Source organism: Lepus europaeus, chromosome 1 (assembly GCF_033115175.1).
Source record: "Lepus europaeus isolate LE1 chromosome 1, mLepTim1.pri, whole genome shotgun sequence".
Lineage (NCBI taxonomy): Eukaryota > Metazoa > Chordata > Mammalia > Lagomorpha > Leporidae > Lepus > Lepus europaeus.
In genome coordinates this window covers 153,629,108-153,642,692 of record NC_084827.1, presented here as the reverse complement: position 1 = coordinate 153,642,692, position 13,585 = coordinate 153,629,108, and the positions used below count along the sequence as shown (strand labels likewise).

At 36.2% G+C, this 13,585-nt stretch overlaps 1 protein-coding gene across 13 annotated transcripts in view; it reads right to left on the bottom strand.

Annotated features, from left to right (window-relative positions):
- Positions 1-223: 223 nt before the first annotated feature.
- The window catches only part of MAP2 (microtubule associated protein 2), a 318,054-nt gene continuing 304,692 nt past the window's right edge, over positions 224-13,585 (bottom strand). For 8 of the 13 annotated variants that reach the window (XM_062190748.1, XM_062190757.1, XM_062190862.1 and 5 more), the window contains 4 exons: positions 8,968-9,060; positions 7,462-7,543; positions 4,230-4,342; positions 224-4,022 (listed from right to left, as the gene is read on the bottom strand). In XM_062190748.1, the coding sequence (XP_062046732.1) occupies positions 3,807-4,022; positions 4,230-4,342; positions 7,462-7,543; positions 8,968-9,060 (504 nt within the window). In that variant the 3' untranslated portion in view covers positions 224-3,806. The remainder of the gene's footprint in view (positions 4,023-4,229; positions 4,343-7,461; positions 7,544-8,967; positions 9,061-13,585) is intronic. The other 5 variants (XM_062190767.1, XM_062190787.1, XM_062190826.1 and 2 more) reach the window with 1 other exon arrangement.

Sequence of the window (13,585 nt, the reverse complement as noted above, 5' to 3'; positions counted from 1 at the left end):
AAAATCACCTTAGTATGGGTCCTGGTACATAATCGGAATTCAGCAGATGACAGGTGTCTTCCTTTCACAGTCATTCTTCGGTTTGATCAAACAATGTGTGTGCGCACCCATGGTGAATATGCATGTTCACACACACACACACACACACACAGAATTTTTCTTTCTTTTCCAGAGGAGAAGAAAAAATTTTTATAAAAAATTGGAAACTAGCAATTAGATGACAAGCAATTTTATTTTGCAAAACAATCACTATACAGCAACAAATACATTTGCAAATTTGATTGAAAAACATGAACTAACTACAACCAGCCATTGAAGAAATGCCTTTCTATGGTAACAGGCTCTAGAATTATCAGAAGAAAGAAACCCCCCACAGATTTGTAGCGGCACGTTGGAACCTTGGAATCCCAGCATACAGAGTATACTTTTTGTTGATTTTTTTTCTTTTTGCTAAAGTTGAAGTGGACTTTTATGATTGATATTTTTGAATTTGAAAACTGTCTTTTTCCTGCAGAGGGACTTGGCCATAACCTAAACACCCCAGCTAAAAATTCTAGGTGTTAAAAAAGAAAACATCAGTGCTAATTTTAAAGCATCAGTCTTTGAAGGAATGTCTAGAATTTGCCTTCTATTTTGTCTTTGCTATTTGAACCATGAATAAGAAACTTTTTATGGCATGAATAATAGGAGAAAAACTATAATAGCAGCTATGTGAGAATGAACCATGTTGAGATTATTTCTCAACATGTACTAACATGATGTTACATTTTGGCTAATGGTCCCATTCCTGCTGTATTAGAGTATGAGTGTGTGGAGAAGACCAGCAATGAACAGTACATTCTTTCATTTAATGGCTTTTGAACTTGAACCTTCTTCAGCCATATCCAGCAGATATGACACAGGTGTCTTGCTTGTGGGCGGGACTTCAGCCCATTACCCTGCTGCAACTCAGCAGGTAAGTCCAGAGAGAGTTTGTTCCTAAATGAACATGGCCTTTGAAACTCATCATAAACTCGGATCTTCCCTGCATTGTTGTGAGGTTTCCAATTTTCAGTTGCAGGTGACCCAGAGAGCGTGAGTTCATTGAAGGTGGCCTTTAACTCTTTACAGCTCTGGACTATTCATGTATTCTTAAACAGGTTCTCAAAGGCTAACACCAGAGAGAAACTGGCATGAGTAGATCTAGAAATGGAACTATGAAGTTTTCATTTCTAGATCAGCGTATGTGTGTCCCCACAAGAGTGGTGTTCAAAAAGCTTATTTTGTGTCGTTATCTTGAGAGTAAAGGCAAGACGGGTTTCCCTCCCATCCCGACAAGAAGACATGTAGCCTGTGTTTCTCTCTTACTGGTACAAGTGATTAGCTAGCTACCTTCTGTGAACTTTATAAAGAGTTGCATTTCCATACAAAGCAAAGGTATTTACTAATTATACTTTTGTTTTGGTTAGAAATAAAAATTTGTCTTAATATGAAATATTTTAACATAGTGCCTTATATATTCTGTCTTCTGGACATGTGAGAAACTGAATATACTCTATAGACCATGTTGACATCACCTTAACTTTTATAAAAAATTTAAACTAGGGTGAAAAAAATACTTGTTCCACAGGTTAAAACTGTTATAGCCAGCTGTTAACATCTTTCCTCTAGCCAACTTTCATTACTAACTAACCCTATAAAAACATGTAAGAAAATACCATAAGTTTCCACACAACTATTCCTTCTCCTATTTTCTGGTGCATTTTAAGGGAAGTTGATGAATCAATTGCCCAGATTGGTCAACTTAAACTTCATAGCATTTATTAGGCAGAAAACAGAAACATTCATACTCCTATTCAGTAGTTTCTAATTTTTTTTCAAGAATAAATATTTTAAGACATGTTTGCCATGTAAATCTCTTAGTTGAGAAAGAATGGTGTGCGTTTGCTCCTAGGGTTTCTCTTGTGGCAGTCACATTGGTTTGGTTGTGAAATCCAATTGGTCATAAAATGGCACCTGTGTCTGTCTTTGCAACCCCAGACTTTTGTCCTGGATGCAGTTATACTTTGTTGCCTCGGTCCATGCTCATCATTTCTAACTTTATTTTTAGGAAATGATTTAGCTCAAAGAGATGAAGCACCCAGAATATTATTTGCCTTTAACTGTTCAGATCCAGCCTACCAGCCCTGAGCAAGAAAAAGAATAATCAAATACTCTGAAGTGTCTGTTCAGTTTGGTAGCTCTTTGCCTTACTCAGGCCATTGATGATTTCATTACTATTTGGAAGTCTAAGATGAATCATTGTGAGAGGAGTTAGTTGATTTGTGATTCTAGTCTGTATATAAAGTCAGAACAATATTATCTACTGATAAATCATACAAAATCAGAGTGTAGTGTTGGAGTCCTAGAAAAACTGACTTAGATATCTGTGTCTCAAATGTTCTGCAGCTATAGCTTCCCAAATATCGTGTTTTCTTTCTGGTCAAAGGATTCTTATTTTGGATAAGGAAGTCAAACACCTTCTATTGGAGAATTTAATAATCAGATATTATTTGAAATAATTGGAAATATGTCCCAAACTACCACTATTAATATCAACTTTAGCAAATGGAAAAAAGAAAGAAATCTTGAAACTCAGTTTCATGAATCTGAATAAAATCCAAACTACTCCTTGATGAAAAATGAGATAAATCAATAATCTTAAACCAACAATCTGTAAACCCTTTTATGTATAACTGGACCCACCCCCACAAACTCCATGTTGGTGAAAGCAAAGAAAAATATTTTTCCTAGTATTACGGGAGAGACTTGTATCTGGCACTAAAACAGGGTTACAGCTTTGAGTTGTTACAGAAAGCAACTTCATGCTAAAACTTTTTTTCTTTTTTAATGTGTTTTTTAAATAGAGAGAGAACCCTGCTAACATCTACTTTCACATATCTAAAATTGTAACACCAAAGGGTGCAGGTGACACAGATACTGTGAATAAAGAGTGTAATATTCAAGTATATGAGGAAGTATCACAAATGGCCACAGAGAAATATATATATATATATTTATATCTATAATACTGTATCAAACAGATGGAAGGGGGTTTTGGAACTGGTAGTGTGGACACAAATCTAGCCGATCAACTGACATTCTAATCAGACACAAGTCCATCCTAATGAACGTGTCTCATTCCTAAGAGATGCACTTTTACTCCACTTCCTCAACCGTAGCTCAAATGCTTTGTAGCTATTTTTTTAATTAGTTAAATAATTTATTGGATCAACATACTCTGATATAATAATCAAGGTCCCAAATGTTAATAACTTAATTGAATCTTTCTTCCCATTTATACAAAATAACACCTTAAAAAAACATTTCTTACATGCTCTTCCCTTCTGGCAGTCTGACTCCCTTATTCAATTTAACCTGTAATAAGTTACAATGGGCAGCTTTTATCTTTTCACTCAGAAACAGAAGAGTAAAATGAGCAGCTTGCATTTTAACAAGGCCTTTCAGAATGTAGTGGATAGCCTTCAGGCACATGAAAGGTAAAAATGCAATTTTTAAATTAATACTCCATGCAAAACAGAGCAGAGCGAAAATAATTGTCCAATTGTACCCATATAAAGCCAGTGTCTTCCTGTTGCAGATGGAAATCAGGTCAAATTCTGCATATACTATTCATTTTTTATATAAAATTGTAACAATTACTACAATTTGGGGATGAGATTATTTATTTATGGTTTGTAAAGAATGAATATAACACCTGCTCAGAGCCCACTCCTGCCAAGAGCTCATGCCTAAATATTATTACTTCAATGCTAAATGAGAAATATTCACAAGCCCTGCTTAGCGAGTGCAGCAGTGACATCCTCAGCCAAAGTGGCAAGCTGAGGGGATTCTAGCAGGTTGATGCTTCCAGAGGAGGAGACGTTGCTGAGTCGCCGGGGGGATGCCACACTGGATCTGCTTGGAGACTGTGTAATGATCTCAGCCCCATGGTCCACACGGGCCTTAGCGTGCTCTCTGAAGTTCAACTTTTGGCTGTCAATCTGTTGAAAATAAGCATCAGTTCTCATTAACAGAAAAACAACAACTGGCTCCTAACTCTCCATAACCAAGAGATGATATTAATGTGACTCCTGTGAAACTCTGTGCCCAAGTCTTCAATCTGGAGTCCATTTTGATAAAGAGTATTTCAGAATAATGATAATGATAATAATTAATAAAAACAAGGTTGGGTCAAGACTGTTTCTTACCTTGACATTGCCACCTCCAGGAACATGGTGAGCATTATCAAGAGAACCGACTTTAGCTTGGGCCTTCTCTTTGAAATCCAGTTTTACACTTTCGATTTTCACACGTCCACCACCTTTGAATTGGAAAAGGATTTTAAATGCTCTGCTGAAAGTAACTGTATTGGAGGCGACTGTTTCCCCAAAATGGCTATTGTAGATAGATCATTGCAAGCCACAAACTTATTAACTCTTCTATCCCTGTGATCACGGATGTGAAAGAAATCTTTTCTAATTTCTAGTCCATTTTGCTTCCTGGTACAATCCCAGACAATAACACCCTTTATATTACACCATGTGGATTACTTCACATATTAATACTTTCCTCCTTTATCCATTTCTGGTCAACCTAAGAAATCAGTGGGAGTTTTCTTACTGCTGTAACAGAAACTCCAAAAATAACGGAATGAAAATAGCCTATTGTATCCTTTCTAAAACCTGACACATTTAGTCTCTTATTTCCAGGGTAGTAAATTCACTGGAAATGAAACTCTTCTTTCTGCTTCTTCATGGTAACAGGTCACTTAGCAAATAAGTTTTAGGCTGGAATGGTGTACATATGGATAATATATTCATTTGTGAATGTTCAGCATTGGCAGCTTCATTGATGAAATGAGTCAGGAGTTAGGTTGTTTATAACTAGTAAGTTTTAAGAACTCCCCATTCACATTAATACATGGAGCAGTAGGAACAGGATCTTAGAAAGCCCTTTCTTTTACAGAAGTCATGGAACCATTCTGACACTGACACTGATCTGATGATGCTGAGATAGAGTTTTGACCATGCCATTTCCCCTAATGATAACTAGGCTGAAAGATAGGATCTATTGACTATGAGAGTCCCACGTTCCACCCTTCAGTGTGATTTTACCACATCTCTGCATGTCTTTCTCAGGCTTTCAAATATAGTGGATTATTCTACACTGGGCAGGTATTTGCTGTCTTAGACTGTTTTGTAATAATTATCTTATACAATATTCAGGCACCTATGTTAACCCAATTGCCTAGCCAAAGATTTCCTGAACTTACATAGATTAATTGGATAACACTTAGAAACATCCATTCATTCTTCTCTTGAAAGCTTAGAAAGCAATAATGCTACTTAACTCATGTCTAAATGAAACATTGTTATCTTTCCCTCAAAATTTGCACCATTTCATGGAGTGTGATTCTTCTTACATTTTACCTGTCCACATGGGTGTTATTTGTTCGTTATGATGGGAGTAGCATGATTCACAGTGACTCATAAGAAACATGCTTATCCAGTTTGCGGGATGGAGGGCGTGAGGCTTTCAACTAGATAAAGTCAAGAGTCTGGGATCCTGTTTCTGTATTTTTTTTCTATTGTAGTTTCTGAGAGAAATTGATCTATTAAGCTGCCTTTTTCTGATTATATTTTGTGTCAATAGAGTCTTGTTAAATTTTTGTCTTTTGAGAAGGAAAAAACAATGGGTTGTTAACCAAAAACATCCATGGAATAGGAATCTTGAGTAGACCTCTTTTGAGGTCTCATTAGAAAGTCTTGTGCAACTGTTAGAGAAACCCATTTGCTTTTGATGAATTCAGGCACCCTTCAGGAGCAGTAACTATGAATGGTGATATCTTTATTAAATAGTTTCAGAAGTGAATTTGTAAAGAGCAGATAATATCTTACTGGTTCTGAATTATTTTTATTTCTCTTTTGATCTTCCATATTCCAAAATAACTGTGAAAAGCTTGCTATTATTAAATAACACCACACTAACAATTTTTTTTAATGAATTTAGTCATCTCTTTTCATTTACAACAGAAAGTTGAGATTTAGATTTAGAAGTTGGTAGGAGTCATGGCAATAGTCTTTTCTGACTACCAAGTCACATACAGAATATTTCCTGATCTATGCAAGATTTTTCTATATATCCAGTCCCCTGGTGAATTTGACTAACTTCATTTTTAATGTCTGTAATTAAGGAATCCAGCATTTTCTTTTGAATTCCGCTAGAAAATAAGTGGTATTATCAAATCTACATGTATACAGTTGATGTGGCAGTACAAAATTGTTTGTTGGCTTCAGCAATAGACAGGGGAGTCATAAAGGTAAAGCTTTAAGGGACCATGTTCCTACTGTCCCATGAAAAACAGAGGAGCTAATTCCATGGTAGCAGATCTGAAATTCATAATGGAGATTATAAACATGTAGTTTCTAACTCCTTGACTTGCTTTATGAACACCTTTTTAAAAAATGAGTTCTAGTTTCTAGACCATTCCAGAGCTTTCATCAATTTCGAAAGCTATATTATCTTTGTTTTTCAGATAATAAATTCTTAAAAATCTCCTCATGGCCACAAAAATCTTATTAAGTTCAAATGTTATTATACTTTGTTTTTTTTTTAATATTTGAGATAATGATTAATGGAAAATCTATTACCTAATTTTTATGTTAAGATGTCAGGCACAGATGGTTAAATCTAATTGCTTTCTTTTTGTCCTTCCAGGATTCAATGGGGTATAGAAATTGTGCCAAAATATTCTCAAGAAAATTAAAAAATTGAAAATTATCTATTATTATATATGCATGGTACTAGAATCAGAAAAATATTTAATTCATGATATTAAGAAAAAATGACTCATAATGTTAGATTCACATTTTAAAAGGAGAAGCTCCCTTACGTCCCCTGGCAAATGTGAGTATAAGTTCTATTTCAAAACATTAGTCCAATGACACATTCTAGAAAACCAAAAGGTGTCCATGGGCAAATAATTTGGAAAATCATTATATTCTGCTAAGGATTCATAATGATTGCCTTCGTAATAAAGGATCTGAGATATCATCAGATAAATAAATTTCTTCAGCTTTACTAACCACAATCCTGTTTTTTATATAATGCAGAAAAATAATTTCATGAAAAATGTTTGGAGATGGTGCTTGCACTCAATGCTATGTATGAATACATGGCACAATGCATTTTACAGACCAAGAGTGTCAATATTATGAATATAAATGCATCTTACATATTTTAAAATTTTAACCTAGTCTGTGACTTATGGTCAATTCATGTTAATTGGGTTCATGTGTCTCAAATGAAGATGCCTTGAAATTTTTAACTTTAGTTTTCATTAATAAAAGCATGAAGTATCAGGATGTTGGAGCAAATCTGCTTGTCAGTTTCCTAGATTCTGTTAAATATTTCTCAAACTACTAAAAATTGTTTATTTACCTGGCCTGTGGCGGATGTTCTTCAGAGAGCCACACTTCGATGTAACATGGCTTAGGTCAATCTTCTTGGTAACAATTTGTACCTTTGTGAACCATATAAAACATACTTAAAATAGTATAGCATGTTCATTTTCAAAATCTATAAATATACCCAAACTAACCACATGAAATAACATATTCAGAAATTCAAACGGAGGTACAAACACACACACACACACACACACGAAAGCATAATTTTCCATATATTCTCCCACACATTTAGAGTAGAAGGACCCAAGTGAAAGAAAATCCTGGAACAGAAAATTTTATTAGTAGAAAACAGATCATGCCTCAAGCGGATAGAAACTATTGTATTAATAAGAAAAGCTTTCACTCAAAGAACTAAAGCAACGCCATGTTAAACCTTTCCATAAGCAGAGACAAGAGATTAATGTGTGGTGTAAGTTCATAGTCGGGGCAACAGTGAAGTGGAAACTGAATGAGTGTAAATATTCATCCCCATGAATCTAGCATCCTTGGAGGAGCCCAGCAGATATAGCTATGGGCTGCCCACCACAGTGATACTTTCATAATCCATGGAGTGACTGCTTTATAGGTGACAGCTCCTTGTAGGGTAACTTGTTTGTTCCTCTCTTCACTGCTTGACTCCATTTCAGCCCAGATGAGGAGCAAATAGGTAGTCAAGAGTTAGAAAAGTGAAGATTCTGGATTTGATATCTTATAAATTACTTGAATCACAAATCATCATAATCTAAAGTTTAGGTGACAGAATCATTTGTATAGGGTCAGCCTGATTCACCTTCTAAAAATTATTCTTATTTTATGAAGAACCATGCTTTGTTTAGCTTGAGTTGGTCTGGCCACTTCAAGTCTGCCTCCCTCACCCTTATGAAATATGCATTGATCTTACCCTTCCTCCCCTAGGATATTATTTCCACCAAATGAAAGAGGCAGGAAAAATCTCATTAGACAAAGTGTATACTGGGATCTGAATCCTTTCACTTTGAATTATGCTCCACCAGTTCTGTATTATTCCAAATGATATCCTAACTTTCATGAATAATGAACCACTGAAGATTGACATTACTATACCTTAGGCTTTTTCAAGTCTTTGCCTCAAGGGTAGCTTAAATAGAGCTAGAAAAGTGTGTGCCCAGCTGACATTTTGCAGGAGAGTAGAAACAGCATGAGGAAACAACTTGCAGACAAAAATCCAGGAAACAAATTTGGCAAGTAAAGTGGGTTTGCCATCCTCCAGAAGACCATGGTGCGACCTATTGTGATTTTCTTTCCCAACTCAAAGCAAGAAATTTATTGATAATCTCACAGGAAAGGATGGGAAACCCATTACTGAGAATACAAGGATGACAAGCTACCATATCAGGAGGACATGAAGAACAGCAGAGAGAAGGGAAGAGTGTGTTGCAAGGTGGCAGGAAAGGAGACAGAGTGCTGGCTGTTCAAGAAGCTCCATACAGACAGCTTTCTAAAGGAAGCTCCTACTTACATTTCCGCCCCCTGCAGAATGTTTGATGTTATCCTTGGAACCACATCTGGACTGAACTTTGCTAAAATCGATCTTCTGGTTTAAAATTCTAACCTAAAAGGAATTGGAGGTAACTTCACCGTGCATTTTTTCTTAAAAGATGCTGAATATAGAGAACTAGAATGGATAACACGAAACAGACCAGGGACTTCCTTCCACCTACGTATTTCTCTGCAAGAAAAACTAACAGAGGAACTGGAGAGCAGTTCTATCATGTAACTGGTGGGTCCTTCTTACCCTGCACCCTCAAGTTCCAAATTCTAGAGTCTTAGGTTTCCCAGCTGTACCTAGGTGCAATCTGGAAACAATTAGAGGGATAGAAAAATAAAACCCAGACCATCTGTGATAGGGAGGCTACTGATATTGTAGGCAACATTGAGGCCACTCTGGAATTTTCATTAATATAGTTCTGGCTTAGCTTGTGATCCTGAAGGAAATACAGGTTCTTTCTCCCATTCCTCACACTGTCAGCCATCACAATTATTAATCCCTTCATATGCTTGGCTGTTCTATTCGTCTGCAAAGCACAAGTGAATATCTCGGGCTGGTATCCCTATCTATCTAGAAGAACTCCTAGTTTCTCAGTAGGATCAATAGAGAGTTAGTTTCTGGGCCTGCTCTAGTAACAAGGGTTTTAGAATTCCCTTGCAGGTTTGGCTCATTGCCCTTCCGAAGGCCCTCTGTGGCAACTGCTCACAAGCAGCCATTAGCCATGAATGGTCATGTGAAACCATTCTTCCCAATTGTAGAGGTAAGAAAACCAAGAACCATTGGCTAGCTGACTTGTATTAAGTTGTAAGGAAATAGTCCAGGCCGTGGTTGAGTCTGGTAGATTTCAGGTTGGGTGTTTTGTTTATATTCCTAGGAAGGCAAGCATTCATCTTGAAGACAATAGCAAATTCCAATCTGGAATGATGTTATTATGATGTAAGGTATTGTACAAAGTTTTAAGTCTTGAGAGATTTCTTCCACGTGTCTTTTGAACCTTGTGTATTTTGGAGGGAAGGTTAGAAAGGTAAGCATGCATATAAAGATTTAATTTTATTTTAGCTTTTTTAAAATTATTTTCTTGCTTTGTTTTGGCTACTAATCTTCCTCCCAACACCCATAGCTAAAGAGAAATCACATTTTCAATGCTTTAGAGGACAATTTATCTTCTTATTAAAAAAAAAAACTAAGTAAATTTATCCTAGATGTATGACTACTTCCAAAAATGTTGACACATCGTGGCATTTGCAAGAAAGTATTAAAAATTCAAAAAGACATTGACTCCTTTTTTTTTTTTTAACTAGGCAAAGCTTAAATCACAGCGCCTACCTAATATTGACAAGACAGCCTGTCCCTTACAGAGAAATGTTACTGCCAGCTCTCAACGGTAGCCCAGGGGAAGGACCTATTGTTGAAATTTGAATTCATAAGACAGGATGACTGGTCTACTCTTCAGGGCATAAAAAATTTCCAATTTAAAGAGGGTAGGGAACTATCACAGAAAATAATATTGTAAGAGTTTCACATAAAGTGTAAATAGTTTTAAATAAAAAAGACTATTATATTTCATTGTCATCACATTATGATCTCATAAATTATTTTCAGAATAATTTCCATTATTTATAACATTAATATTCTAAATTATCTCTATGAGTATCTATTTTGATAATAAAATAGAATTTACACGATTCATCTTACTAATCTTTGGGGATATAAATGCTTCTTAGTCTACAAATTACAATTTAGAGACCATTAGAGTACTTATAGAGTGACTTAGTCAAAGCCAAATGTTAAAAATTGTTGCAAAATGGAAATTATAAATACAGTTATATAAATCTTTTTTATCTTAACATTTAGTCAAATTTTGGGTAATTTTTATGACTTCCAAAACAAATGTTTCAATCTAGAGAATCACACTCTCAGCACTAGGACAAGTTAGAATCTTTAAACCCTAGAACTTAAACCTGACTTCTGTTGCTCTTCCCCCAGACTTTCCAGAGAGCCACAGATTTTCCTGTCAAAGTAGATGACCTACTTCAATAGTGGTTTTGTTCAACCTATGTCTGTTCAGTCTGTTACTTGAAGCAGACTTTTGACAGGCATTAATAGCATATTCTTCACATATTTTCATATTGGAATAACTATGAGAGTTATATAACTATAAGTGAACAAAACTAAAATACTGAAGCAGGATTATGTCATCTTTATTTTAATTTTTACTAGTTCTAGTTATTCTCCCATCATGCCAGAGAAGAACATTGTGGTTAATTTCTGTATATTCCTTGTATGGCTCTAGTTAGATTTTTATCATGATGGTTTAATTGAAGAGGTCTGCCACTGTCACTGTTTCTGTCTCTCCTCTCTCCATTTCTCCCTCTCCCTCTCATCTCTCTTTCCTGTTTAATCATTCTTTTAGAGAAACTAATATTTTTGCCCCTAAAATACAGTCATTCAGGAAAAGGGTAGGAAGACAAAATTCAGGATTTGCTGCAAGCAAGGATACCTCTCTCTTGTAAGTTAGTTTTGAATATGGAACATGTAAAATGGAAGGAAATACATCCCCCAAATATAGTTTTTAGCAAAATAATTTATAATCCAGAGGCATTCATTCTAATATCAACTAGAAATTTTTAAGCAATGGAATTCTGATTTTTTTTTTAACTTGACAGTCTCTGATGCTTATTTCCTTATCCAAAAACCTACATGCCAGCTCAAGGTGCTGCAACATGGAGTTACTACAAGTCCACCAGTCTGGATTCTTTGAAGACCCTAGACAGCATCTAGGTATAAGCCTCAGCTGCAATAACATGCCATCCTTCCTCCATCTGAGGTTATCTCAAAGAACAGTGACACTGAAATAACTGCTTAACTTTGCAGGGGATGAAGCTTCATTTTTTGGGCTTGAGTCATTTCTCAGAATCACTTAAAATAAACTTGTGTCCTTGTATTACAAAAACATTGTTCTGTATCTCTCAAAATATTTTCCATTCCATACCATTCAATTTAATGAAAATTAATTATGTAACTTCTGCAATGTCAACAGGAATGATATATTCAAAGGAAAATCTTACTACAACAGTATTCCTAAAGACAAAGTTCTCTGGCATAGCAGTTCTTCAAGATTCATCTGTCAACAACTTTGTACTCTGGCTGATTTACTTTTTTTTTTTTTTTTTTGACAGGCAGTGAGAGACAGTGAGAGAGAGAGAGAGACAGAGAGAAAGGTCTTCCTTTGCCATTGGTTCACCCTCCAATGGCTGTCGCGGCCGGCACGCTGTGACCGGTGCACTATGCTGATCCGAAGCCAGGAGCCAGGTGCTTCTCCTGGTCTCCCATGGGGTGCAGGGCCCAAGCACTTGGGCCATCCTCCACTGCCTTCCCGGGCCACAGCAGAGAGCTGGCCTGGAAGAGGGGCAACGAGGACAGAATCCAGCGCCCCGACCGGGACTAGAACCTGGTGTGCCCATGCAGCAGGCGGAGGATTAGGATTAGCCTATTGAGCCACAGCGCTGGCCTGATTTACATTTGGGCATAAAAACATTACAATCCATTCAGAATGGTTAATTAAACCTGCTGACATTGACCAAGAGTTTCTTCAAAATTGTTTAGAGCTAATATAAAGAATCAATATATTTAAACACACAATTAAATAGAAATAATAGTTTCTGTCAAAATGCGAATTTTACAAAGCTAAAAGAAAAGGATAGTAGGAGGAACTAATTTTCGTATATAGGCTGTGCCACAAGGCACAGGAAAAACTATACCTGAAAACCTTGAGGTGAATAGACAGTTCTAGAGAATTTGGAAAGGACTCTAATGAAACAACATTTATGAGCTTAGCCATTACACTTAATGTTAAGCACTTTTTAATGGTTTCTCAGGACCATTGTTGTAGCACCTCTTACAATGCCAAGATCTCCAAAAGGCACTGGTTCAAGTCCTGGGTGCTACAGTTCCAATCTAGCTCCCTGCTAATACACCTGGGAAAGCAGTAGAAGATGGCCCAAGTGCTTGGGATCCTGCCACCCATGTGGAAGACCCAGATGAAGCTCCAGGCTCCTGGCTTTGGCCTGCTTCAGCCCCAGCCACTGTTGTCATTTGGGAGTGATCCAGCAGATGGAAGATCTTTCTCTGTATCTCTCCCTTTCTTTCTCTCTGCAACTCTGCCTTTCAGATTAATAAGTCTTTATAAAATGGTCTCCTGATGGGAACTGGAAGAAAGTTATGAGCACAACATTTACTTTGATTCATGAAGACGAACATATAATGAGTTTTTTCAAATTCATATACTACAATCTCTTGACATTTTTTTTACTTTAAATTAATAAATTCTAGAAAATGGTGGAGCAACTGGGTGAAGAAAGTAACTTTTAAAGTCTGCTCAGTTGTCTGAAAACAATCTAAAATTGAAGGCTTTTCCCCAGAACGTTACTTGTCTTGTGAATGAACAGCAAGCAGAAAGGGCTCCACTCTTTGTAAACCTAAGTTAATAATTTTCCCATATTGTATTATAATTAATATTTATGGATTCTAGCTCCAAGACTTGTCATTATCCTACAGAAGAGATTTAAGTTATAGTCATCAAGGTTCT